Source organism: Neomonachus schauinslandi, chromosome 11, assembly GCF_002201575.2.
Source record: "Neomonachus schauinslandi chromosome 11, ASM220157v2, whole genome shotgun sequence".
In the NCBI taxonomy this organism is placed as follows: domain Eukaryota; kingdom Metazoa; phylum Chordata; class Mammalia; order Carnivora; family Phocidae; genus Neomonachus; species Neomonachus schauinslandi.
The window spans coordinates 10,208,299-10,234,478 of record NC_058413.1 but is presented as its reverse complement, the minus strand read 5'-3'; the positions used below and the strand labels follow the sequence as shown (position 1 = coordinate 10,234,478).

The 26,180-nt window shown below is 56.9% G+C and overlaps 1 protein-coding gene across 1 annotated transcript; it reads right to left on the bottom strand.

Moving 5' to 3' along the window:
* Positions 1-24,411, bottom strand: VWCE (von Willebrand factor C and EGF domains). The gene is made up of 20 exons (XM_021684901.1): positions 24,302-24,411; positions 21,802-21,896; positions 21,606-21,695; positions 21,156-21,284; positions 18,836-18,952; positions 16,604-16,720; positions 15,588-15,716; positions 14,339-14,751; positions 14,163-14,256; positions 12,406-12,488; positions 10,915-11,002; positions 9,389-9,474; positions 7,938-8,055; positions 7,384-7,469; positions 5,975-6,071; positions 4,875-4,957; positions 3,682-3,772; positions 3,518-3,600; positions 3,117-3,207; positions 1-1,011 (listed from the first exon to the last, which is right to left on the bottom strand). The coding sequence occupies exons 1-20, from the start codon at positions 24,409-24,411 to the stop codon at positions 407-409; spliced, it is 2,805 nt and encodes a 934-aa protein (XP_021540576.1). The 3' UTR covers positions 1-406.
* Between the last annotated feature and the right edge of the window lie 1,769 nt (positions 24,412-26,180).

The following is a 26,180-nucleotide window of genomic DNA, read 5'->3' as shown; positions in this document are numbered from 1 at the left end:
TGGGGGAGACTGAGACAGCCTTTAATCAGGAAACCTCAGGGAGGGAGGCAGGATGGCTGGTGGCACAGTCCCAGGGGAATCCCAGGCCCTCTCCAACTCTTCTCCTCCAGAGTGGGGAGCTCAGCAGCCCGACCTTCCTCACAAGACAGGCCGGCCGTGGTGTCCAAGGAGGATACTGACCATGGAGAGTGCCGATTACCTGCTCTCACAGCACGTTCCAAATGCTTCTTGGGGACAAGGCTGCGTGGGGCCCTGGGGACTTTCCATCCCTCCAGGAGCCTTGCAGAAGTGAGCGTCGGGTGTCACTGGCCTCATTGGCCCCAGAGCCTCCCCGCCAGCGCCCAGGGCTGCTGGCCGTTTTCTCTGTCTGGCATGTCCCAGGCACGGCCCTGACCTGGAGGCCTGCTTACCCGGTGGACTCGTCCTCCCGTGAGGTCCCCGTGGCGGGCCGCTGGGGGCTGGAGCTGGCCGTGGCTGCGAGGGCTGCAGAGAGTCTGGAGGTGGCGGGAGAGAGTCTGCGAGGCCTGAGGAGGGTGGCGGCGGTCTCTGAGGGGCTGGGGGCCATCGTGGAATGGGCTGAAGCTTCAGTCAGGACAATGGCAGACAAAGAAGGCCTTCTGGTCACTGTCTGGGCCCCAGAGGCTGAGGCTGAAGGCTCTGGAGTAACAGGAGGAAGCCCAGGAGCCCCGGGCGGGGCTGGAGGTAGAGTGGAGGCTCCTGGAGGGATCGAAGGCCCTGGTGAGGGCTGGGAAGCCCCAGGCTCCCCTGGGAATGTGCCCCCAAGCCCCAAAGGGGGTGAGGGTGAGGCCTGGGCTCCTGAGGGGCTCGTGGGTAAAGTCTGTGCGTTAGACAGGTTCGTTCTGAGATAGAGCTGGAGGACGTGGAGCACCGACTTCTGAGGCAGCACTGCTGGGGGGCCTGGGCAGGAGCTACAGTTCACTGGGGCCTCAGCATCTCCACGGGCACTCCGAACTGCTTTGCCGACCTCCACCGCCTTCCTCTCTGGGCCATCTAGAGAGAGGTGGAGGAAACAAGATGCACTGGGGTTCTCCCGATGGCCGAGGCGGCCCCAGGACGAGCTGCACGGGGAGGGACAGGGGCTGCTCACACCTGGTAAGGACCAGTGGCCCCTGCCTCCAGGGGGAGACCAAAAAGGAACCATGAGCAGAGGGAAGCAGTCCACCAAAGTCACTCTGCCAGGCCTTGGCTGTGTGACCTTGTATGAGGCGCATAACTCCGCTAGGCTTCTGCGTCCTCATCTGTAAAATGGGCATCCTAACAACTCACAGGGCCACTTTGAGCACTGACTGAATGGTGCGCACGGGAAATCCCAGCCCAAACCCGGATGTTAACCACGGACTTGGGCTGATAATCCTGCGCCAGTGCGGGAGGCTCACGGATTGTAACAAATGTCCCATCTGGCGTAGGCTGTTGTTAGTCGGGGAGGCTCTGCCTTCGCTCACTTTTGCTGGGAACCGAAAACTGCTCAAAGAAAATAAAGTCTATTGAAAAAAATAATTTCTTTTAAGTCTCAGCCTGGAGCCTGGCACATCATAAGGGCTTGATATATGGGAGGAGAACAAGCAGAGGAAGAGGCTAGGCACAGAGAACATGGGGCAGGAAGAAGCACAAGAAGGAAGAGTGTTGGAGAAAGGTATATGATCAGGAAGAGACAGATGCTGTCGAGCCCGGAAAATCTGGAATGGACTGTATTTTAAAAATCACCTGTAGGACGGTCACACAACTCTGAACCTGCCTGAAGGCATCGGATTGTATACTTTGAGCATGTGAATTATACGGGATGTGATCTATACCTCAGGAAAACTGTGACTTTTATGAATTATCAAAAGGAAACAATTCATATTCTAGTGCAACAAAAAGTGCTTTCTCCTTCTATGGAGCTCTTGTTAGGAAGAGGCGCGTGCGAACGTAGCCAAAGCAGTGTGTTCCAGGAGAAGGGGCCCGGCTCTGCACCTCACCTCCCTGGGCCTCCGTTTCCCCATCTGGAAGCAGCAGAGCACAGGGGAAGGAATCAGAGAGACCTGGGTTTGAGCCCAGCACCGCCAGCTAGAGTGCAGCCTTAAGACAGAAACCTAACATCTCTGAGCCTCCATTTGCCCATCTGCAAAATGGAGATATAATCACAGCTGAGGTAACACGGGTCACACGCTCCACAGGCGGCCTGGCATCTTAGCCAACGATTAGTCTCTGGACTAATCAGGGGGAATAATCACCATCGGCTTGCTGAGGAGTCTGTGGCGGGTTAAGTGAAGCAAGATCTACAAAGTGCTCGATGGTTCTCAAAACAGGGCTATAGGGGCTCAGGATGCTTCCAGCCCCCCCAGTCCTGACGGCAGCTCTTCTTCAGCCACGGACCTGAAGAGCGACCCTAAATATGGAGGATCCTCTTCAAAAGGCCAAAGGAGTTAAACAGGTATTTTATCCAAGAGGAAATCCAGGCCACAAATCAGTAGAAAAATTCAATGTCTTCCTGGAAGTTTAAAAAACATAAAGCAGGGGCACCTGGGTGGCTCAGTCGTTAAGCGTGTACCTTCGGCTCAGGTCATGATCCCAGGGTCCTGGGATCGACCCCCGCATCGGGCTCCCTGCTCAGCGGGGAGTCTGCTTCTCCCTCTCCCTCTGCCGCTCCCCCTGCTTGTGCTCGCTCTCTCTCAAATAAATAAAATCTTTTTTAAAAAAGAAGCATAAAATAGCCACATTTAAGGTACTTTATGGACATGTTAAATCAGAAAAATTCAATTCAAGACACACAGCGTAGAGTTGGTGGGAGTATGGGGAGCCAGCTACATCATGGTGAGTTTCCTGTTTCTCGAGGACCCTGCTCGGATGAGGACCCCCGTCTGGTGCCACGCTGTCCTGCCCCAGGAGGTCCCACACCGCTCCCAAAGCTCCACCACCCAGTACTCCACCTGCTAACCACAGGGCGCCAACCATGTGTCCTCACCACATGCTGGCTGTGTGACCTCGGGCAGAACACATTCCCTCTCTGAGCCCGGGCTTCGCACATCCAGCCCTTTACAAGGGCTAGGTTTCTGGGAAGAAGAGTAAAGTGCAGGAAGACACGGAGAAGCTTCAGGACCCAGAGGCCCACTTACCTGCGCAGGAGGGACAGCAGTCCCCGGGGGGCCCAGAGGGGTCGGAGCAGGCCCGAGGGCAGGGGACCTTCTCACAGCTCACCTCTCCCAGCTGGGGAAGCACAAGCACACACATGAGGAAGCCCAGATCGTCTCCCCTCCTGTAACAGTGCCCCTAGGCGCCTCTTCCACCCACAGAAAGATCCTGGGATGGAGGCTGACACAGTAGGGCTGCTTTAAGGAACCCACAAAGAGGGAGGATACCATCAAATCCAAAGGCATTCTAGCTGCTGTTTAAAGTTGGGAAGGCAGGAGGAAGATGGGCTTCCGTGGCCTAAGGGGGCTCAGAGTTTCGCAAAGGGACAAAAGGCAAGCAGCAGTCCCCTGGCCGGGCCGCTCCCGAGTCCCCAGGCCCAGCTTACCTGGCATGTGCACTGGGTACAGGGCTCATCGTCCAAGGTGAACACCTGGCCGTTCACCACCTTCCTTCCCTCGTAGTTGCAATCTGCAGGGGTGGAGGAGACCAGGCCGTGAGCCAAGGCCTCCCCGGGAGCCTGGGACGCGAGGCAGCGGCTCCCCCACTCACCTCTGCACACCGGGCAGCACTCCCCATCAGGGTGGAAAGGGTAGGTGCAGGTGATGGGGCAGTCCACAGGGGAGCAGGCCACGGAGCCCAGCTGCACGACACAGAAAACACACGAGTCCCTTTGTTCTGGGCTGCCGATGGGACACTCGGGAAGGATGGCCACAGAGCCACTGAGTGCCCATCGGAGCCCCCGTGGTGCGGGGACAGGTTCATTCACTCAGTCAAGAGTCTGTCTTCCTGACAGAACGCAAGCCCCATAGGGCCAGGGGCCTGGCCTTGTTCACGCAGCTCATCTGTCAAAAGGCTCCAGCGGAACAAACCCACGAATTACCCGGGAAAGGTGAGCACCAAATACCAAGGAGAGAGAAGGACCCAGAGCCTGAAGCTCCCCAAAGCACGTGAGTGAACAGGCCCACTCAGAGGCCGAGACGTTCAGCGCTAAGTTCCTCTGATCCCGCAGACCTGTCACTTGCCACGCTGCGTCCTGACCCACTGTAAGCAAGAAGCTCCACCCGCATCAAACGTTTCCAGCAACACAGGCAGGAAGGCCTTTCTCCCCCATTTTCCCAGTCCTAAACAATACAGACAATCCCATATGCTTTTTCAGACTGAGAGGCAGTCTGGCTTCGGGGCAAAGTGCACCTCGGAGAACACGGCCTCGGGATACCAGGATTCCATTCTTGGCACTTCAGCAGACTAGCAGCAGGATCTTGAGGGAAGAATGACTTCTCGCTGTGCCTCATTTTTCTGACCCACAGATGGAAAGGAGAGTGGCTCCCACCTCACAGGATTCTTGCAAAGACTAACTGAGCTCATGCAAGAAAAGGGCCGAGAGCCAGACTGGCACACGGTAAGAGCTCCATCATGTGAGTCTGAGACCGCAGCTCAGAGTCCTGGGCTGGAGTTCCTCACCTGTGCTCTCAGGGAGCGCTCCCACGCTATACTATGAGGAGCCCCCCAGATGCCCTCTGGTCACCCAGAAGCAGAGGACTTTTGCCATGCAGGCTTAAAAACGATTTCTCTGCCCCTGGGTAAAGATTCACCCCAGGCAGGGCTAGAGGGAGCCAACCTTCCCCGTGACCCAGAGTGACCCTTCTCATGGAGGGCTCTGGATTGCGCCTCCAAGGTCCAGGAGCTGGTGTCAGCCCCTGGGGAGTCTCCACAGACAGGGGTCAGGGCTGGGGGCGCCGTACCAGGCAGATGCAGCTCAGACACGGGTCCAGCATGGACGGGAAGGTCTGGTTGTTGTAGAAGATTCTGCCTGTGTAGGTACAGCCTGCCAGAGAGAGCACGGGGGTGAGCGCCCGCCGGGCAGGTGGCCGGTGACCAGGCTTTCTGGGTAGCAAAGGTCAGGCCAATTGCCTCCCCAGGCAGTCACCCTGGGGTTTGGAGAAGGGACAAAACACAGGTCTGGACTGGGTGCCACCTCTTTTTTTTTTTGCCCTGGATTTAGCAGAGGGATCAGAATGTTTCCACTTCCAGGGAAGGGAGTGTTTCCTCCTCTGCCCCTCCCTGGGCAGGATCAGGCCAGAGGGGCTGGCCCAGGCACCACTGCCATCTTCTCTGCTCTTTCCCCCCCAGCCACTCAGCCAGTCCCCACCTTCCAGAACATTCCCCCATTCCCCTCCCCTGGGCTTCCCCAAGCCCACTGAGGTCTGATTTGAGTGTTGCCACCTTGATGACATTTATCACATCCTAGGAAGCAGAGAGCAGGTGATAGGACAACAGGGAAATGTTTTAGAACATCTGTATGTTATTTGTTAGATACAGACACATGTTATAGACCTGGGACATAGAGACAGAGACACTTCACGAAGAGAGATTAGAAAAACAAAACCACGAGGCTAAAAGTGATAAGGGGCCCTTTTTAATTGTTTTTATTTTTGCTTTCTGTATGTACTTCAATAAAATGTTACTTCTGAAATCATGGAAAAGCGGAACATTAATATAAAAAAAGAAAGCAGCATTGTTATGTTCTCTCACTGTTCCCTGATTGTTTCACAGGGATGGTTCCTTGGTCCCCCCACCCGGGCTGGAAGCTCAGCATATCTCCACATCTGCTTCTGGCACCCAGACAGGGCCGGCCTTGGGCAGACGGCTTTGTATCTCTGAAGCCTGCGTTCATCATCTGTACCACGGGCTGGCCCCGTGGGGCTGCGGGGATGAAGCCCGTGTGGTCCATCCTTTGCACAGAGGAGCCTGGTGCAGGGCAAGCCCAGAAGCGGGGGGGGGGGGGCAGGATCCCGCCAAGAGGAGCAGGGGGTGCTGGGCAGCCCCCCAAGGAGGAAATTACCTGCAGAACAGTCCGGGCAGCACTGTCCAGGGATCCGAATTGGGTGAGGGCAGGAGTCTACGCAGTCTGTCCTCTTGCAGCTCACTGAGCCATCTGCCTGAAGGAAGGAAGAACTTCACCAAGACCCCACCTGTAACACCAGGCCCCGCCTCCCTGCCCCACTCCGCCCTCCCAGCACCCCCCACCCCCAAGAAAGGGCAGTGCTGCAAACTGGCCGAGGCTTGCCATGATGGGAGGTGGCAGGTCCCCCACAAAGAGGACCGGCTCCTGGGGTAAGGGGGTGTGAGCCTTCCACGAAAGCCTCCCTATCTAAGGAGAAGGAAGGTCAGAGAGGGGTTTTGGTCTCCGTGGCTTCCTGTCCCTCTCCAGGACCAGCCAAATCTCACCACCACCCCATCCAAATTCTTTCACTCAGCTTTTGCCTGGAACCCTCGCTCACCCCAAACCTATGGAGTACCATAAAATCCTATTTTTATAGAAAACTATTCCACCGGAAATGTCTATTTCAGAAGACAAAAGCACCACATATGGTTTCTTTCTTTTTTTTTTTTTTTTTTGGTCTAAGACTCTGAATGTTGATGAAGCTTTTGTGTAGCTTTCTCATACTATGAGTGCCCTGGATCAGTCATAAAGGGGAAAGGCAGCGGATATGCCCTCCTCCCAACTGTAATTCCGATGAAACGCTTCCAAGTTTTGCAAGGGTCTAAGGCTTTTTCACAAACGGTGCATCCGAGACACTCGAAGGCCGTGCCTCTTACACACCAGTGTGCACACAAGTCACCCGGGGGATTAAAATGCAGATTCTGAGTGTGGAGGTCTGAGTAGCCAGACCTCTGGATCTGGAGATTCTGCACGTCCAGCAGGCACCACTGGGGCACGGACCTCATTTTGAGAAAGAAAGCTCTAAGCTCCAATGGACTAAAGGCTCTTCTAAAGCAGAAAGGAAAGCGAGCGTGTACTTAAACAATGAGCTGTAACCAGTGTTTCCTGGTAAGCGGCTGTATTTGCACCTGGGCCCATCTGACTCTAAGACCCGCGCACCGTCTCCTTATCCGTTTCGGATGAGCTGAGGTCACAGATTTAGGTCATGAAGGAAAAACCCTGCAGTGTCGCAGGAAAGGCCCAAACCATGGAGCCTCAGGTCACCCCACTCCTTCAGTTATCCGTGCCCAGGGAAATCCTACCCTTGGGACCCCTGACTCCTCCCAAGCAGCAGGTCACACCCCCTTCTGTACAAATGGAAGCTGCCGGCATAGGAGGGAGAAGGAGGGCAGGCTGAGGTGGCCCAGCTTCGGGCGCAGCAGGGAGGCCTGGCCAGGAGGGCCCGGTCAGGGCCGAGGGGTCTGCTCGGGGTGAGGCAGGGACAGCCGGAGGGGGGAGCAGCTGAAGGCGTGCAGGTTGCCATTCACCTGGCAGATGCATAACTCACAGGGGTCACCGGGAGACCAGATCTGTCCGATCGGAAACTCAACCCCGTTGTCGTCCAGAGAGCAGCCTGGCCAGGGGACAGTAAGGGAGAAAGCGCGGGTGGGCACAAGGGCGGAGGAGGGCCCTGAACGCCTGCCCAACCTACAGCGTGCCTGCCACCCAAGGACAGCTCACTCCCACCACAGAGGGTCCCCCAGAGCGTCCATCGCCCCACCTGCTGGGCCCAGGGGCTGCCTGCAGCTGCCGATCCAGCTCCAACATTTAGGGAGTTTCCCCCCAGACACGTGCCCGGTCCACACAGGCAGCCTCACGCAAACAGATGCTTACCTCAGAACCCGTAAATGCGCACTTGCACACAGTCGCACAAACACGCACCCTCCCAGAGACATACGGGAGCAGATGCCGCTCCCACACACACAGACACGCTTCCAGAAACACACACAGGGTCTCAGCAGGTGAAGCGCCGCCACCCTCCTGGAGGGCATCCAGGCCCCAGGTGGGGCAGAGGCCAGCATGCAGGGCTGGGGGCCCTCACCTGTCATGGGTGTGGGCTCCCGGCAGGTGAAACAGCACTGTCCAGGGCCCAGCCACCAGTCCTCTCGGGGGCAGTCCAGGTCTGGACATGGTGTGAAGGAACATTCTACCTCCCCATTCTGGAAGAGAACCAAGGGCACAGGCCAGTGAGGGCAGCTCCCCAGCCTTGGGCCGTCTGAAAGCTAAAGAGGAGGCTGGCAAGCGGCTGTCACCCTCCTAAAAGTGACAAAGAATCTGCGGGGGGTGGGGGGGGAGGAGTAGGTGGAGTGGGGGTGGGGTGATGTGGGGGAGGGGGGCAGGAAGTAGGGGGGAAAGGCTGGGAGCGTGTTCTGGGATTTTCCGGCTGTTGGGCTGGGGGTCCCTGCCTTCCCAGGCTGCAGCCCCAGCCCCACTTCCCCTCACTTCAGCAACAGCCTCCTGCTCTCCCTCCAGTCTGCCCTCACTCTGCGGCCAGAGAAAGTTCTCGTGCACCAGTGGGATCGCATGGCTCCAAACCTAAAACCCATCAGCAGCTCTGCCAAGCCCAGAGCCCTCAGCCTGGCCGGCAAAGCCCTTCATGACTGAGTCTGAGGTAGAGGCTATGGGGCCCCCTCCTCCCCAAGACCCCTTCCCCTAAGTACTGCCCTTGGCTGACAGGGGACGGGCCCTCCAGGTACCTGGATGGTTCCTTCACCCCCCACTCCACTCTCCGGGAGCAGAGAGAACATATACAACTGACTGATGCCCAGCTCCCTGGCCTCTGAACACAGCCATCTCCTCCATGCAACTCACTCCAGAGCTCCCTGTGGGATCAGCCTGAGACCCTGTTGTCCCCTGCCTGTCCCGCTTCCCTGGCTGGCTTCTCCTGAGAATTTTCGGAAAATCACTTACATGCCCCAGGCCCTGCTTCTCGGACCCCAACCCAAGCACCATCCCTGTCTGCAGCGTCTTCTCCTGCCTGACTCGTCTCCCACATTCTGCGCCCCAACCAGAAGGGACACCTTCAGGCCCTGACAACAGGCCACGCGCTCTCACCTCCTGCCATCTGCTCATGCCAGGCATCTGCTCTGCCAGGCACACCTGCCTCGGATCCTCTTCTAATAAGTCCCTCACCCCTCAGATCTCGACTTAGCACCTCTCCCTCCAAGAAGCCTTCCCCTCCAGTCAGGAGCCCTAGTCACCTGCCCATGGCCCACCTAGGCTGTGGGCCCCCTGAAAGAGGGGACTGGGGCTGTCCTGTGCTTAGCTGTGTCCCCAGCACTCAGCATTGCTCCAGGCATACAGTAGGTGCTCTATAAATAGTTCTGCTGAAGGGTGAACTTCATGGAGACTGTGGGTAGCCCTTGGTGAATGCAGGTCCCCATAATGCCTTTGCTGCCTCAGTGTCCCTTCTGCTGCATGGCAGCTCCTATTCTCCTGGTCAAGGCATGCTAGCGAAGGCCTGTGCCCAGCCTCTCTCCTACACCCACCTACCTGGCAGACACAGGTGGTGCACTCGTCACCACCCCCACTGAACACAGCCCCGTCTGCGTACCACCGGCCGTGGAAATAGCATCTCACTGCAGGGGAGAAAGGGAGAGGCAGCTCAAGGTCTTTGGGCTGGGGCAGCTAGAGAGAAAGGGGAACAGTGGGTCGGGGGGGCCCTGGGGAAGCTAACACACTCCCACCATGCTCCACAGCATGCACCACGCTCAGGGAGCCAACCACTCCCCTCCAAACCCTGACACAAACTAAGCTGCTGCTTAAAAACTGATAGAGAATGAACCACATGTAAACTAAGATCCTTAACCAAAAAGGGAGGGGACTTCCTGAATCACTAAAAAGTAAGAGAAAAGCAGAAATGAAAAGAGACTGCCCCAGGGGTTCCTGGGTGGCTCAGTTGGTTAAGCATCTGCCTTCAGCTCAGGTCATGATCCCAGCGTCCTGGGATCAAGTCCCACCTTGGGCTCCCTGCTCAGCAGGGAGCCTGCTTCTCCCTCTGCCCCTCCCCCTACTTGTGCTCTCTCTCTCTCTCTCTCAAATAAATAAATAAAATCTTAAAAAAAAAAAAAAAGGAAAGAAAGAGAGAAAAAAGAAAAGAGACTGCCCCAGATGCCTAAGACAAGGTCTGGCACCGAAGCCATCCCCTGGAGACCAGGAGAAGTCAGTGAAAACCTCTAATCTGAGGATCCCCCCACCGAAACAGTCCGCAAGCTAGCCCAGGCCCACCTGGCTTAGTCAGACTGCCCTGGGTTCAAATCCCAGCTATGCAACTCAGTAGGGAGAGATTTGAGGCAACATCCTTAATTTCTCTAAACCTCAGTCTTCCCATCTGTAGAATGGGGTTGATAAGAGCTGATAACGGTTACTACTTCATAGGCAGTATATTAACTATTCAAAAATGTCTTAGCTAAAAATAACATTTAAAAGTTAAGAAAAACATTTTTTAAAAGAACACCAGCTTTGCAAGCAGGTAGGCTTGATTTCAAGTTCTGTTCTTGTATTAACTGGTTGTATGTCTCTGGGCAGTAACGACCTCAGTGAGCCTCGGTTTTGTCACCTATACAATGGGGCTATGAATAGTACTCCCTCAAGGCTGAGCCACATGGATTCAATGAGATCAAGGGCTGGCAAGCAACAGCACAGAGCCGTCAGGGAACATTCGTGATGATGATGAGGTCATCCCAGGAAAAGAGAACCACATTTTTAACAAAGGACCAACTCATTAGTGGGGAAGGGGAGACGCCCTCCCAGCCTCAAGACAGAGCCATGCCAAGGGTGGACTCACACCCCTTCCTGGCTGTGTTGAAGGCGCCTCCTGGAGCGGGGAGCCCTATCTAGCATCCAAACCACTGTGCACATAGTAGGTGCTCAATTAAACTGGTACTTTGAAATGCTCCACTTGATCTGAGTTTCTAAAGCAAAAATCAATCCCTATCCTCTGCTCCGCTCACCCTGCTCCCAAAAACACACAAAAGAGCTAAACTCCCCCCCAACCCGACCCCCAAAGAGTCACTGACCTGGAACACAAGTACAGCAATCTGACTTCAGGGAGGTCTGACAGGGGCCGGGAGGACACTCGGGGGAGATGCAGGACACATTTCCGGCCTGACGAGGGGAGAGATGGTGCTGGGTGGGGGCAGAGGGGAGGAGGAGAACCAGGCCCTCCCGCCCCTCAGCTCATTCCCTATTTCAAGCCACTCCTCAGGTCTCCTGCCCAACCCCGAAGCCTCCTAAAGGAAGCCATCCAAGATCTCTGAATGCCACCATGGTGACAACAAGGACAGTGTGCAGGGACCCAGGTCCTGGCGTTTACTACGGTGTGCTGAGAACATCCTCCCACAGCATACAGAAGCTCTGGAAGGATGCCGGGGAGAGGCGAACAGAGGTTACTCCACCAGAGACACCTTCCTGTGCATCTGAGTTTTGAACCAGGTGACTCTATTGGCTAGTCAAAGAATTAACTTTAAAACTAAATTTCAAAATTTGAAATTAAGGCAAAAAAAAACCCCACGAAAAAACAAAAAACCAAAAACCCTCCTCTGGAGCCAGCCAGAGCTGAGAAGCAGTGTTTGCTCCTCCACTGAGTCATGTGACTTTGGCCAATGTACATCAGCCCGCTGAGCCTCAGTCTCCCTATCTGTGAGGAGCTGGAAACTGCGCCTCCATTGGGGCTTGCGGAGGATTCACGCCACATGACCCACGAAAGTGCTCGGCCACTGCATATGCGTGGCACCCGAGGGGGGGCTCGGTAAAGGGTGGTGCTCATCGTCTCCATGCCCCGCCCCCTGCCTTCCATGGCGGCCGCCGCCCTTTGCCACCAGGCCAGTGATGGTCAGAGGGAGGCAGTGAAGGGTGGGAGGCGGAGCCCAAGCCATGGATGCAGACAGACCTTGCCTCAAAGCCCAGCTCATGCCTCCGTCTTTTCATCTGTAGAACAGGGACAGGAAAGCTGACCCAGACAAGCTGCCAGGAGCCACGGGTGAAGTGACAGAAGAAAAGCCCCAAGCCCTGAGCCTGGTAGCACGGAGTGCTCCTAATCCAATCTGTGGGACAGCACCTGGCCGTGTCCGGAACATAGTAGGTCCTTAATAACTATTCTTAGAGAAGCAAATTGGCCTACAGCAAAATAATACTCTTAACAAGCTGAGCCTGGTAATAAGCCTCCTCCGTCCCAAATGTGGATACCTTTATTGTGCTGGCAAATATTTTGCCTGGAGGGAAAAACAGCCTCCCTGGTGGGAAGTTTCCGAGGGAGTTCCATCACCTCCCCTTCCTAGACAGATGGACCCTGTTTGCCTGCTGGCTCTTCGCTGCTCAGCACAAGGCTCCTCGACTCCACAGACCCCCACGCCTTTAAATTCGACAGGTTCCACCCAAAATCCACAACTTGGGAACTGTCCCTCCATTTGACAAGCTCACCTTTAACAAGCTCATCTTTCCCTCTTCCTCTAAAACCCCCAAAGGTTAGGAAAATACCCGCAAGGCTTTGGGGCTCTTGTGATGCTCACCAGGCAGACACACACAGTGCAGTTCTCGTTGGGAGGGGAAAACACGTCCCCTTCAGCTCGGATGACGCCACTGTCAAAACAGCCTTTGAAAGACAAACAGGAGTGGAGGCATCAGACCTCTTCAAAGTAGAGGAAGCTTGAGGTCTCATTACTTTTCCAGGCGTAATGTACCTGGAACTTTCTCTCACCAGCCAGGACGCCCCAGGCATGGCAGATCCAGGTACCCAGGACTGTGCGGTCCTAGGACCCCTGGAGAAGTAAGCAGGAGACACCCGCAGAAGATGGCCCAGGAGGGTTCCATTCATGTCTGTAAACCCCGGACTCTATTGAGAACATGGCATTTTATTCCCATATGGCAAGAAAGGCAGCCAGGCAGCCCTGGGTTCAAAAACCTGGTCTGTCTGTTCAGTTAACCTGAGTGACCTTGGACATGTCACTTAACCTCTACGGACTCGGTTGTCTTTACTGTAAAATGGGAACACTACCACGTGCCCTGCAGGGGCCTTGGAAGGATCCACAGCCTCACATGTCAGGTGCCCAGCCATTCACATTCAGGGCTCAGTATATAGTAGGAACATGGCAAAAGGTCACGATTATCATTAAGAAACCACTACGTCTATTCTCATTCTAACCCTTCGGAAGATGTCTTCACTGCAGCGTCTTATCCCCAGAGCTTCAGAGAACACAGAATTTCAGGCCCCTCCCCAGATCTACGGAATGAGAAGCTGTGTTTTAACAAGATCCCAGGGATCCCCCTGTGGAGTGAGTTTGAGAAGCTCTGTCGAAGGACTCGTGAGGATTTAGGGTCTGTATCCCAACAGCAAGGGGAAACAAGTGAAAAACTGTAAGCAGGCTATGGGAGTAAATTGGAAAGGGGACAGACGGGCGCCTGGGTGGCTCAGTCGTTAAGCGTCTGCCTTCAGCTCAGGTCATGATCCCGGGGTCCTGGGATCGAGCCCCGCGTCGGGCTCCCTGCTCGGCGGGAAGCCTGCTTCTCCCTCTCCCACTCCCCCCACTTGTGTTCCCTCTCTCGCTGTGTCTCTCTCTGTCAAATAAATAAATAAAATCTTTAAAAAAAAAAAAAAAAAAAAAAAGGAGCGAGGACAGAATTTACAAAGGATTACTCTCCTGGCTGTAGGAGGAGAGTTGGGGCAGGGTAGGGGGACTGCTGGGTAGATCTGGAGAAACTCACTGAATGAATGAATGAATGAATGAATGAAGCTCAAAAGGATCCCCAGAAGATGAAAAGTTCCCCGTGAGGGATACCACAGCATACACCAGTGGTTCTCAAAGTGTGGTTCCTGGACCAGCAAGAGCAGCATCACCCGGGATCTTGTTAGAAATGCAAACTCCTTGGGGCGCCTGGGTGGCTCAGATGGTTAAGCATCTGCCTTCGGCTCAGGTCATGATCCCAGGGTCCTGGGATCAAGCCCCACGTCTGGCTCCTGGCGTGGCGGGGAGCCTGCTTCTCCCTCGCCCTCTGCCTCTCCCCTGCTCATGCTCTCACTCTCTCTCGGTATCTCTCTGTCTCAAATGAATAAATAAAATCTTTTTAAAAAATTTAAAAAAATAAAAAAAAAGAAATGCAAACTCCCAGGCCCTGCCCACACCGGATAAATGAGACCCAGGAATTAACCTCCAAGTGATTCTAATGTCCCCAAAAGTTGGAGAACAGCCTTTCAGCTGCAGAAGGGCTGGGGAAGGGAAGAAGTCGGACCATGTGGGGAACTCACAGCCTTCCCCAGACCAGCTCCCACCTGTACACGATGGGCAGCACCCCCCATCTTTGGAGGGAATCGGGTGAGAACAAGCAGCTTCACACGTCACCTTTTCACAGGTCACCTCCCCGTTCTGGAAGCAGAAGCAGGAGTTCCAGCCATCACAAGGCCCCGGACACCAGACCCGGGCAGCCCCCAGGATCCCTCCCACCTACCTGACACCAGCACTGGGAACACCCAGGCTCTGTCCAGCGGCTCCCTGATTCATACATGGCTCCCAGGTGCCAGCAGGCAGAGGACCTCGGTGCCATCTGTGTGGCTGCTGGGCCCTTGGGCAAGGGCGGGGTCACCTCCTGTAGTCGTGAGGGAGGTCCGAGGGTCCCCAAGAGGGAGGCACCAGGCACGGGGGTGGCCACCAGGGCGGAGGGCAAGGATGTGGGTGGCACAGGGGTGGGAGACAGCAGGCTCGTGGTCCTGACCCCAGGTGGGGGCCCCGGGGCCCTGGAAGGAGGGCTGTGTCCGGGGGAGAGGGCAGGCCGGCCCGCCTCTGGGGGCAGCAGAAGCATCTTGGGCGGGTGCTGCAGGGGCTGCAGGATGGCCGATGGGGCCAGCACGGCTTTCGGGAAAGCTGAAACGGAAGACCAGGGGGCTTAAATGCAGCCCCTCCACCACCAGTCACTGGATGTCTCTGGACCAGTTTCTTCATCAGCAGAACGGGTCTAATACCACCAGTTCGACCCAAGACCACGGGGGCTGCAGTGACGATCGCACAAGGGGGATGGAAAAGCACCACAGGAGCAGGCCCAAGTGACAGGTTGGGAGTGGGTCCCCTGCTCCCGCCCCCCCCAGATGTGGCCTCCCAGGAGGGCATGCTGAGGTCGGGATGAAGGAACAGTCTGGGGAAAGCTTGCCGTGGACTAGAAAGAGCATGCTCAGTATTTAGATGACCTTGTACGCATGTTTACGGGCGCACTGCTGACGTATGTCAGAGTGAGCTGACCCCACACTGTCCAAAGTGTCCCTGGGAGCCCAGGCTCCCGGACTCCTGTCACATGCTCCTCTATCATTTGTTTTCCCCTTTTACCATTTGCAAGAAAACAAAAGCGTTAGGGAAACGGTAAAATGACAAGGGAGGATGAGGATAAAAAAGTGGAAGGCGTAAATGAGAAAGTGAAGAGTTGGAAATAACAAGATGAATTGAAAAAGAATGGATGGAAAAGGAAGAAGGCCCAAGGCCGGCAGGGGGCGGGGCCTGGGAGGGCCAGGGGCGGGGCCTGTGTGAGGAGGGGCCCGGGAGGGCGGGGCGGGGCCCGAGAGGGTAGGGGTGGAGCCCGGGAGGGCAGGGGCGGGGTCTGGGTGAGCCGGGGGGAGGGGGTGGGGCCTGGGTGGACCGGGGCGGGGCCTAGCGTTGGGTCGGAGCCTGGGTCGGCGCCTGGGTCGGCGAAGGCAGGGCTGGTGGCTCACCTTCACAGGACACGCGATCAGCTCGGAGCCTGAAGCCAGGTCGGCAGGTGCACAGGAAGCTGCCCACGGTGTTATGGCAGGAGTGGTGACAGACTCGCCTCTCCAGCGGCCTCCGACACTCGTTTACATCTGTAGGAGAGCCTCGCTGCCAACAGCTGCCTTGTTGGGGCGATCGACCCCTTCTTCCAACATCCCTAAGCCCAGAAAGCTGGGGAAGTCTCCTTGCCATGTTCTTATAGTGTCCATCCCTGCCTCAGGGTGTGGGACGTGACTCAGACGTCTAGGAGTGGGGCTGAAATCCCTTTGGAAGGTTCATACACCCAGTTGGCATTTAATGGATGCACCAGTGACTCATCCCCCAGCACTACCCAGCGATGGTTACACCCTGGCTGGTGGGGATGAGCCCCGGTGGGAATCTCATCTCCAAACCTTCCACCTTCCCACGTGTGGGTAGGGGATGGTGTGGCCCCTTCTGAAAAAGAGTCTCAAGAATCGCTGCACTGCTCAAGGTAGGCTTCGGGACAAATACCAAACTCTGCCAGAACAAGGTCTGTTTTCAGGCCCATGGGACCCCACCTTCAACCCATGAGCCAAGCTTAAGCCAAACATGCCAATCCCTTTCTGGAAATTTCCGCTAATGGGCTGAGAAAACAGGGGTCTCCTTCTAAACCAGAGGAACCAAGACATAACATGCTTTATTTACCAAGGGGAGGAAAGGCAGCCAAGAAAATGGGTGAGCAGAGAGGAATCCTTGGGGCGTATCTGGGAGAGGGGTGGAAGAGAAACATAACAGGATAAAAGTGGCACGTGGCCAGGAAAAGTCCAAGACAGGGTCTTCCACGAGGAGCCACGCCAACCCCAGGGAAAGGCAGGCTCTGAGCAAAGGCTCAAGTGCTTACAGGCTCCAGGCGGCCAGGAGGTCCAGACCGCTGGCCCTTCCCTGTCCCTGGGCTCGCCCTGCCCATCTTCCTGATGGGCATCCTAGGTATGAAGACGACAGGGTCCCCCCACCTTACCTACACAGGAGTGCCGGTTGCCATGGAGATGGAAGCCGGGTCTACAGGAACACCGGTAGCTGCCTATGCTGTTTTTGCATCTCTGCTGACAGGGGGTCCCGAGGCATTCGTCAGTGTCTGCAAGGGACCAGGGCAAGGCTGCAGCTCATTTCCCCATGGAGTGTCAGAACCGTGTGCTCCCCTCTTCCTCTCCCGTTGCCATCCCCTCCCCCACCCAGGGCTGTGGGAGACCCTCCTAACCCCTCCTTTTCTCACCACCCACATTCAGCCTACCAACGAAGTCCTCTCTGGGTCAGCCCTCTTCTCTCCATCCTCACTGCCCTACCCCAGCCTGGGCCACCTTTGCCTCTGGTCTGGAGAAGAGCAACAGCTTGATGCATCTCCCCGTGCTCCTCCCAAGCCTTGTGCTACAGTGTCCCGGATAATCTGACCAAACATCCGGGCCACTCTCTGCTCCCACAGGCATCGATGCCGCACCACAGCTCACAAGCCCTGGACGGCCTTTCCCAGCTCCTTCCCTGTCCCCCACCTTTGTTCTGCCACCTTCCAAATGCACCATGTTCTTGTGGGCCTCCCTCTTTGCCCATGTTCTTTTGTCTGCCTGGGATCCCTGTCCATCTTGTCTGGGGGAAAACTCCTACTCATACCTCAAAACTCAGCTTCTATAGTACCTCCTGTGTCAAAGCTTCCCCATGCCATTGTTTGAAATTGTGAAAAACTGGAAATAATGTATATGTCCATCAATAAGAGAAGAGTTAGTCCACTGTGGGATCGTTGCACTGCAGAGCCCCAGGCAGCAGTTAAAAAAAGCAAGGCCGGTCCATTTACCCTGATGTGGAGAGATCTTCAAGACAGATTGCTGAGAGGAACAAGCAAGCAGAGGCTCAAATCCCAGCTCTAACATGATCTTGGGCAAGTTACTTAATTTCTTTAAGCCTCAGTGTTCCTATCAGGAAAATGGAAATAAACAGTACCAGCCTCACAAGTTCATTACGAGAAAGAAATGAGAAAATGCATGTAAAGTGCTTAGCACGATGCCGGAATCCAGCTCTGCACCTGTTAGCTGCTCATCCTATCTCTGTGAGTGTGTATGTGTGTGTACACGTCGTGGGGATAGGCAGGGAGGACATGCATCAGAGCAATAACCAGGTGCTAGGATGAGCTGTGTTCCCCCAGATGCACATATTCAAATCCTAACCCCTCATGTGATGGGATTTCGAGGTGAGGCCTTTGGGCAGTGATTGGGCTTAGATGAGGTCTTGAAGGGGGCTCCCTCATGATGGGAGTAGTGCCCTTATAAGAACAGCCCTCAGAGCTTGCTCTCTCTCTCCATGAGCACACAGCATGGAGACCGTCTGCAAGCCAGGAAGGGCCGTCAGCCGAAAGTGAACGGGCTGGCACCATGACCTCGGGCTTCCCAGCCTCCAGAACCGTGAGAATGAATTCTGTTGTGTAAATGGCCCAGTCTGTGGGATTTTGTTATAGCAGCCCAAGCAGACTAAGACATCAGGGTTGTTCCCGTGGGAGAGTGGAGCGCAGGAGTAGCAGAGAGGGTCTGGAGGTAGCCATTTTTAAAACTTATTTTACAATTTATGACTATTTCAAACAATAGAAAACAATACCACACTTTCACGGGGGATCTTTTGCCTTATCGGCCTCGCTTCCTTCTGTAAGTAAAAGGCATCTTCAAGGAAGGGGTAATTATGTTACAAGATCTCCCTCATCCTGCTCACTCAGGAGCAGAATCCCTCTCTTCCTGGGGCTCCCCCAGCACTTACCCCTCACCCCAACGTCCTCCTGCCCCTCCCCACCAGATGGGGCAGCCAGGCCGCCAGCAGGGCAGGTGGAGCTAATGAAGGCAGTGGGTGAAGGACCTCTCCCATGGCCCTCCCTCATCTCAGTGGCCTCCTCCGTCCTGCCCCTGGCCCTCCCCTAGGCCTCTCCCGCCCTATCCCTCCACCCTGCAGAGCCAGCTCAGAGCAGGGGCCCTAGAGTTGGACATGCCAGGATTCAAGCTGACCCCAGCGCTTCCTGCTGGAATGGCCTTGGGTGACCCTCAGTTTCCCCATCAGTAAAGCAGGGAATGATAACAGGATCTGCCTCGGGGGACCGGGAAATGCAGTAATGCATGGAGCGCACACACGTTGGGCTGGGCGGGAACGCCATGCCTTTGACTCCGAGCCCAGCCGCCGCGGCAACGGCATCATCATTACCTGTCCCCGGGCCACTCACCTTGGCAGCTGTGGCGGTCGGCAGCCAGCTGCATGCCCGGCCCACACTCACACACAAACCCGCCTTCTGTGTTCACGCACTGGCCCTCGCAGGAGGCGCTGAGGCATTCATCGATGTCTGCGAAGAGAGAAAGTATCCTTGCACAGACCACTCTGCACGTTGTTTGCGTACAGGGGAAGAAAAGCGACCCCACAAGGACGCTGTCCCCAAGCAAAGCCTGCCTTCAGCAGGGGGGAAACCACCACCACCCCCCGAAACACCCGAGGAAGAAAGACCAGGCACCACCAGGAAAGTCATCAGCCATGAGGGAACCACCAGAGAGCAGAGGCCGAGGGGCCAGGCTCCTTCTTTGTGACCCACACAGACCAGAGGACAGAGAGGACGGCTGAGACAGAACCATTTCCAATGGCCCCACCGCAGGGCAACCCTAGCAGGGCAGAGGGGAGAGAGCAGGAAGGCTGATTCAATTCCATTAAGTGCTTATTGAGCACCACCTGTATGCAGCAGATCTGGAGGAGGACGGCTGAGGACACAAATGTGACCAAGACATGGCACAGACTCTCTAGCTGGTTACAGTCTGATAACATTAAGAGCCACGCCACATGCCCACGAGGCCGGGGGAACGCCGGGAGGGCAGACGGGCAGAGGACCAGGAGGCACTGGGAGGAGAGAGAGCCTGAGGAGCTTCCTCCCACCACCAGGCTGGCCAGAGCTGAGGTTCCTGCTGGGGCAGCGGGAGGCTGGAGCAATGGGTTGAGGCCCGGCTGTGGAGTGCCGAGGAGGCCCTGAGGCTTCTGCCCAGGGTGGGGTGACTAGATCCAAGCAGTCCTTTGGGGAAGTTCAGGACTGTGGGGTGAGGGGCGCCACCGAACAGAACTCCCCACCCTGGTTTCACGGCCTCCCTTCTCTAAGAACCACGGCGGCTCTCAAGGACCTACAAGATCTGTCTCCCACCCCCCGACCCATGCCTGCCGGACACCTTCATTCTCCCCACTTGCTCTCCCCACAGCCAGCCCCTTGGGACCACACCCACTGCCTCTAGAAGCCCACCCTGACTAACCCATCCCACTGGGATCCCTCATGGTGGTGCCCCCCCGCCCCCGCCTGGGGCTAGCTTTGACATTGTTCTCTGGCTGTCCCCAGTTCCGGTTTGCCTCAGCAACAAGAAGTGTGTGCAGAAAGTGCTCCCCAGGAAACATTCAGGGGAGGATGAATTGCTTCAGCCTTCCTCTGATGTTGCAATGAGCCCCGAGCACCAAAACTCCTCAGTGAGACCCTTGACCCAATGGTTCTCCCTCTGGGAATAAGGAGAGAGGCTGACGAGAAGCCTCTTTACTGCAGCCTTTACTAGGAGTAGTGAAACCCTGCAGAGAACCTACAGACACGGCCGCAAAAAATTATGCCATAAGGACTAGTCCCCCCCACAATATAAAGTGAGAAAAAGAATAAAAACTCTGCATAAGGTATGAGCCCAATTTATAAAACACACAGATATGCACACCTAACACACACACACACACACACAGGTACACACACTCACAAACACACATCCAGGGAAAAGGGCAGAAGAAACAATTTCATTTTAGTAACAAATATCTCTGGGTAGGGACTTTGGGGACATGTTAGTTTTCATCTTCTACCCTTCTTTTACTTCCCAAGAGTTCCAAAATAAGTTATTTTTTACTTTCATGTGTGCGGAAGAAACATTATTTTTACCAAGTCAAAATTCAAAAAAAAACCCAAAAAGACCAAGGGTGGGGGCTTCCTTTCAGCTCTCTGGAAAGATATGCAAGAAACTGGTCCCAGTAGCTGCCTGTGAGGACGGTGACAGACTTTGCCTGTAAGAACGTTTTAGAATCCCAAACACACAGCACTTTTACAAAATAAGTATTGAGGTTGGCTTTCCTCGTCTTTCAAACATCCCGATCCCAAGGGAGCCTTCTTGGTCAACCCACCTGCAGTGCTGGTTATCTGCCCCTCCGTGGGCCCGGATTCTGGCACCTGGCCAGTTACGGCCCCATCACATGGGACCGTGGTTATCCTGACCCGTCTCCCCTCCTCCTGTTCAGAAGCAGGGACCAAGCCACCACGCGTCACCGCAGTCCCTAGCTCAGTGCCTGGCCCGTAAGAGGTGCCCATTAGCAGAAGGGGCCCATTTCTTGGGTTTGCCTGCCTCCCTGCCCACGCTCCCAGCAGAGCTCGGCCACGCTCGGCCTGGCCTGCATCTCTCCGGAGACTGTCCTGGCAGGATGGACAGATGGACGGAGGAGGAGACAGAATTCCCGCCCGCCGCACCCCCCACGGCGCCCAGGTCTCTCACCAGTACACCTGATGCCGACAGCCGTCTCTGTCATGGAGAAGCCCACAGGGCACACTCGGGCCACCTCCTGACAGCCGCCATGATTACAGGTAAGGTCACAGCCGTACTCTCCACAGGGTCCGTGGGCTTCTAAAACAGGCACCACACCCGTGAGCACACCGCACGCCGCAGTGCCCGCCGCCCCCACCTCACCGGGGCTCCTCCTAAATTCTGCTGGGAAGGTGGCCCTGGAGGCTTAAATCCAGCTCTGGCACTTACTAGCCAGGTAACCCTGGGCAAGCCACTAACTTCTGTGCCTCAGTTTCCTCATCTGTAAAATGGGGATGAGAAGGCCTACCTAAGTGGGTTGCTGGAAGATGATATTCTAAGTAAGACAAAAGCCCAGTGCCTGGCACATAGTCGCAGCGCCAAAAGAATTCTTCCCATCAGCCATGGCCCAGCCCCGGTTACCTGGGCAGGTGGCTCCTTGCTCTCCATCCTGGCAGGAGCAGACGTTGGGAGCAATGCAGATGCCACTCCCACAGCCAAAGGAGCAGAGGGCTGAGAGGAGAAATGCAGGTGAGGGAGTGGGGGCCCTACTCAGGCCAGCCCAGGGAGCCAGCGCCCTGCTGGGGAAGGTGTCTGGGGCATGGGAACAGGCACTTACGCAGGGTGCAGTGCCCGCTGCCCACGGAGGGGGCCCAGCCAGGGCAGCAGCCACTCCCGAAGCCCGAGAGGCAGACGTGGGGGCCCAGCCGGCGTCTAGGAGAGAGGAGAGAGCACTTGCCACATTTCTGTTCTGGGTGAGGGATTGGCCTGCCGTGCAGTGAAAGCCTCCCAGCCAGTCAGTAAGTCAGTCAACAAACAGTTCTTGAAACCCACCAGAGGGGCAGTGGGAAGTTCCGAAAGAAAAATGACCCAGTCTCTCCTGGAGGCAGGACAAAGACAAAGGTGTGAGAGAACAGACAGCAGCCTCCTACAGAGACCTGCCATGTGAACATGGAGCAGAGTGGCTGGGGGAAGTGGGGGGGGGGGGCAGCCTCCTACAGGGACCTGCCACATGAACACGGAGCACAGTGGCTGGGGGGGTGGGGTGCTCAGAGGGGCCTCAGCACTGAGGGGGAAAGATAGCAATAGATGAAGAGCCCCAGGCATGGCTGCCATAGGGCCTTTGCACTTGCAGTTCCCTCTATCAGGAAGGTTCTTGCTCAGAAATGTACCCAGCTCACTCCCTCCTTTACCCAGGTCTCTTCTCTGCTCATGCGCCTTCGCAGAGAGATCCATCTTACCCACCCTTATCTTGCTTTATTCTTCTTAACACTTACTTCCTGGGACCTTAAATTACTTATCAATTCGTTGATTCGTTCATTGTCTGTCTCCCCTCTCATTCTCTGAGGAGCAGGGCTTCATCCTTTTTGTTTCCCTCAGTGTCCAGAGCAATGCCTGGCACATAGCAGGTGCTCACTAAATGGCTGTTGAGGGAAAGGTTGAGAAAGGAAGCCAGCAGAAAAAGGAGGAGGGCAGCCCCAGGGGAGCCAGAGATGTCATTCCCCAGGTGTGGGTGCCAGTAAAGGGGAGCCAGAGTGCCCGACACTGGGTGATGCATGGCAGAAGAGCCATGAACGAGCCACTTTCCCCTCCCCCAGGGGCGCTGGGCAGACAAAGACCCAGGTGATAACAAAACAATGTAACCAGTGCCCCACAATGGGACAGGCTTTGGAGTCCCGAGGAGGGTCAGGGGAGGTTTCCTGGAAGGCCAGGATCTGGGCTGAGACAGGCAAGAGAAGGGGCAAGCTGTGGGAGTGGAGAAGGGGAGGGAGCAGCAGGTGCACTGCCCAGACGGGATCGGAGGCGGTGACTGGAACTGGTCCTGTGATGGGCTGGGCAGAGTGATGGAGATCAGCCCGCTCTTAACTGGGAATCCTGGCACCACGGAAGAGGGACAAGAAAACCCTCCCCAACTGTGCGCTCCCCCTGCTGGGAATATCCTGCCGGTCAGGCAGTGTACGGAACACCCCCCAGGTGCCAGGGGCGGCAGCAGGCACTGGGGGACAAGGATGGCGAAGGCAGACTCGCTCCACTCAGGGAGAAGAGCTGTCAAATGTGACAAGTACTCTGGGAAGGAGAACTGCGGGCACGTGGCAGCGCAGAAACACCTGCAGCAAACTGTGCCTGGAGCCTCAAAGAGACGTTTCCTTCTCTGAAGTCATCACAGAAGAAGCAAGGAAGCGGGGCCCTGGGGGGTGGGAGGTGCCGGCAGCCGCGCTGTGTCCCCACCGCCCCGGCTAGAGCCATTATGGCGGCAGCCTGGGAAAGCGGAGCCCGCAGCTCCTTCTCAGACGGGGCTCCGGAAGGATGCCCCGGAGGCTGGTGGAGCCGCACCCTCGGGTGGGCGGGGGCCGAGCGCCCCAAGGAGCCTCCTCGGGCGCGCGCTGACCGGGAGACAGGTGGCTGGAAGGCTCCGAAGCGCCGCGGAGCCGGGCCCATCTGGGCAGGAACTGGCGGTGGCTGCGGAACACACGCGCGAGCTGCGAGCCCGGCGGGGCCGCCCCCCTGCGCGCCCCCCGAGGCGGTGGCCGCGGGCCAGGCCGCGCGCTGACACCGTGTTCCCTCGCTCGGAGCATCACGCACACACGCGCTCGCGGCGGCCCGGCCTTCGCCGGGAGGAGACTCGAGGGGAGGGTGGCATCCATCGGGAGAGAGCAAAGGGGCAAACACCCCACCCCCGCCCGCGCGCACACACAGGCGGAAAGCGAAACGTAACCCAGGGAGAGCCCGGCGGTTCCAAGGTCCACGGCGTGCGTGCAGCCTGGACGCAGGGGAAGCCCCCAGCCCCGGAGCGGCCGCGCCGGCCGGGGAGGCCCGTTCGCCAGCGACGGCCAGCCGCTCCGGAGACCAGGTGGCACGTCCCGGGCTGCCCTCGCCAGGGGTCCACGCCCCAGGGCAGACTCAGAGGGGCTCACGCAGCGCCTGGATCTCCAGCCCCCCCCGCCACCGGTCCTTGCCAGGACAGCTCCCGCCCAGAGCACAGGCTGCTGTCTCTTTGTCCGGACCCCCTGGGCTGCGCCCGCGCGCGGACAGCGCCCCGGAGGGGCTCCCGGGAGCCCCTCTGCCCCACGCCGGGGGCGCCCCCGCGACGGGACAGGGGAGGGGCGCGAGGCGCTTACCTCTCGGCCGCGAAATGCCCGGGCGGCTTCCTCCCGGTGTAGCCGCGGGCCGGGGCCCCCGGCAGGAGGAGCGCGACGCAGGCGGCCCGGAGGAGCAGTCCGGCCCACATGACCGGCGGCGGCGGGTCCCCCCGGCTTGGCTGGGCTCTGGCGCGGCGCGCGGGGGAGGGGCTGCCGGCCCTCGCCCCTCCTCCTGGCGCCGCGGGGAGCGAACCAGCGAGCCCCGAGCTGGCACGCGGAGCGGAGCAGGGGGGCTGGGGACTCCGAGAGGAGGGGCCGGGGGCCGCGAGGAGACGCGGCGGACGGCTGGGGGGGTCTCTGGCACCTCGGAGCGAAACACACAAAAGGTAGCGCCGCCCGCCGGCCGGTGGCCTCTTGGGGAGGCGCGGAGCCCGAGGCGGGGGCAAAGATCAGGGACCCCTGGGGGCGGGGTTTCAGCCTCGGCCCACGCCCCCTGCCCGGGTTTGGGAGTCGGCTTCCTGCGAAGGGCTGTGGGCGTCAGACTGAGGCCGGGGGAGGAAGGAGACTGCCGGAGCAAGGCTGGTGCTGGAGGCTGTGCGCCCGGGGAATTGCTGGTCTCGGTGGAGCCGGAGTTGCCAGCGTTGTCCCGAGAAGGTGGGATGCTGGGTCATTTCGTTGCTGGGCAGTTCTAGGCTGGCTCCCCGCCTGCCAGCAGCAGGTCTGCACACTGGTCCTGGGTGCGCGGGTCAGTGGATCCACCCCTGGCCAGGGGGCACTAGAGGGTCTTGAACCTAGAGGCTCCTCTTTGCCCCTTCTGCAGCTGCCCCAGGTCACAATCAGAGACTGGGAGGCGGGGAAGTGGTGAGCAGGTGGAGGAAAATCGGGATCATCCAGTGGGAGGAAGCGGGAAGGATGACCCTCTGCCTTGTGTAGGAGTCCTCCCTAGGCACCCAGATCCTTGCTTAAACACTTCCAAGGATAAGGAACTCACTACCTGTCAAAAGGCAGCCCAAGCCAGTTTTGAAAAACTACATTTGTCAGCAAGTGCTTTTATTTCTCAGCTAAATAACCCCAGTTCCTTTGGTTCTGCCTCTGCAGCTGCCCTCCCACTGGCTACCTTAGGCTGTCACGGAGCTCCTTTACACTGGTGACCACAAATGACCATGGGGTGCCAACAATGGTCTGTCTGGACTCTAGCTTCCTTCCTTCCAGATACCATACTTTTATTAACACAGCCTAATAGGACTTGGTTTTTCTGGCAAACGCATGATGCTGGTGGTTCATAACAGTCTCCACTGGAGGTGTTTCTGGCTGTCACCCTTTTATGTTGCTACTGTTGTTTCCTAAACACATGCGGCTTACTAAGGCAATCTCCCTACCTGAACCTGTGTGCTTGAGCTTTCCCAGACGTTCAGATTTAGGCCCATTATCTCACCTTGTTAGTCTTGGTCCATCTTCTAATTTAAGCAATACATCCTCAGCAAGTAGATCACCAAAATACTCTATCATGAGTGCAACTTTCATACGTATGTCCATCCTGAGTCCTAAGGACGCTCAGGCTCCTAAAGAATCTTTCTTTTATGCCTTAAACATACAAAGGCTCACTTTCTCCCTGCGCTGCTCATGCTGAATTCCTCACTGTTACTTTAAAAGTGTTTCAAGGGGCACCTGGGTGGCTCAGTCGGCTGGGCGTCTGCCTTCAGCTTGGGTCATGATCCCAGGGTCCTGGGATCGAGCCCCGCGTTGGGCTCCCTGCTCAGTGGAGCGTCTGCTTCTCTCTCTCCCTCTGCCTGCTACTCTGCCTACTTGAGCTCTATCTCTGTCAAATAAATAAATATTAAAAAAAAAAAAAAGTGTTTCGGTGTTTGGGCACCTGGGTGGCTCAGTGGGTTAAGCATTTGCCTTCAGCTCAGGTCAT

Bases quoted from the DNA above. Each gene is read 5' to 3' on its own strand.
- VWCE (XM_021684901.1), bottom strand. From the start codon at position 24,411: ATGTGGGCCGGACTGCTCCTCCGGGCCGCCTGCGTCGCGCTCCTCCTG. The intron at 9,475-10,914 runs GTCAGTGACTCT...TCTCCCCTGCAG, and splicing joins TTGCTGTACTTGTGTTCCAG to TGAGATGCTATTTCCACGGC. The intron at 4,958-5,974 runs GTAATTTCCTCC...TCTCTCTGGCAG, and splicing joins CTGCCCGGACTGTTCTGCAG to GCTGTACCTACACAGGCAGA.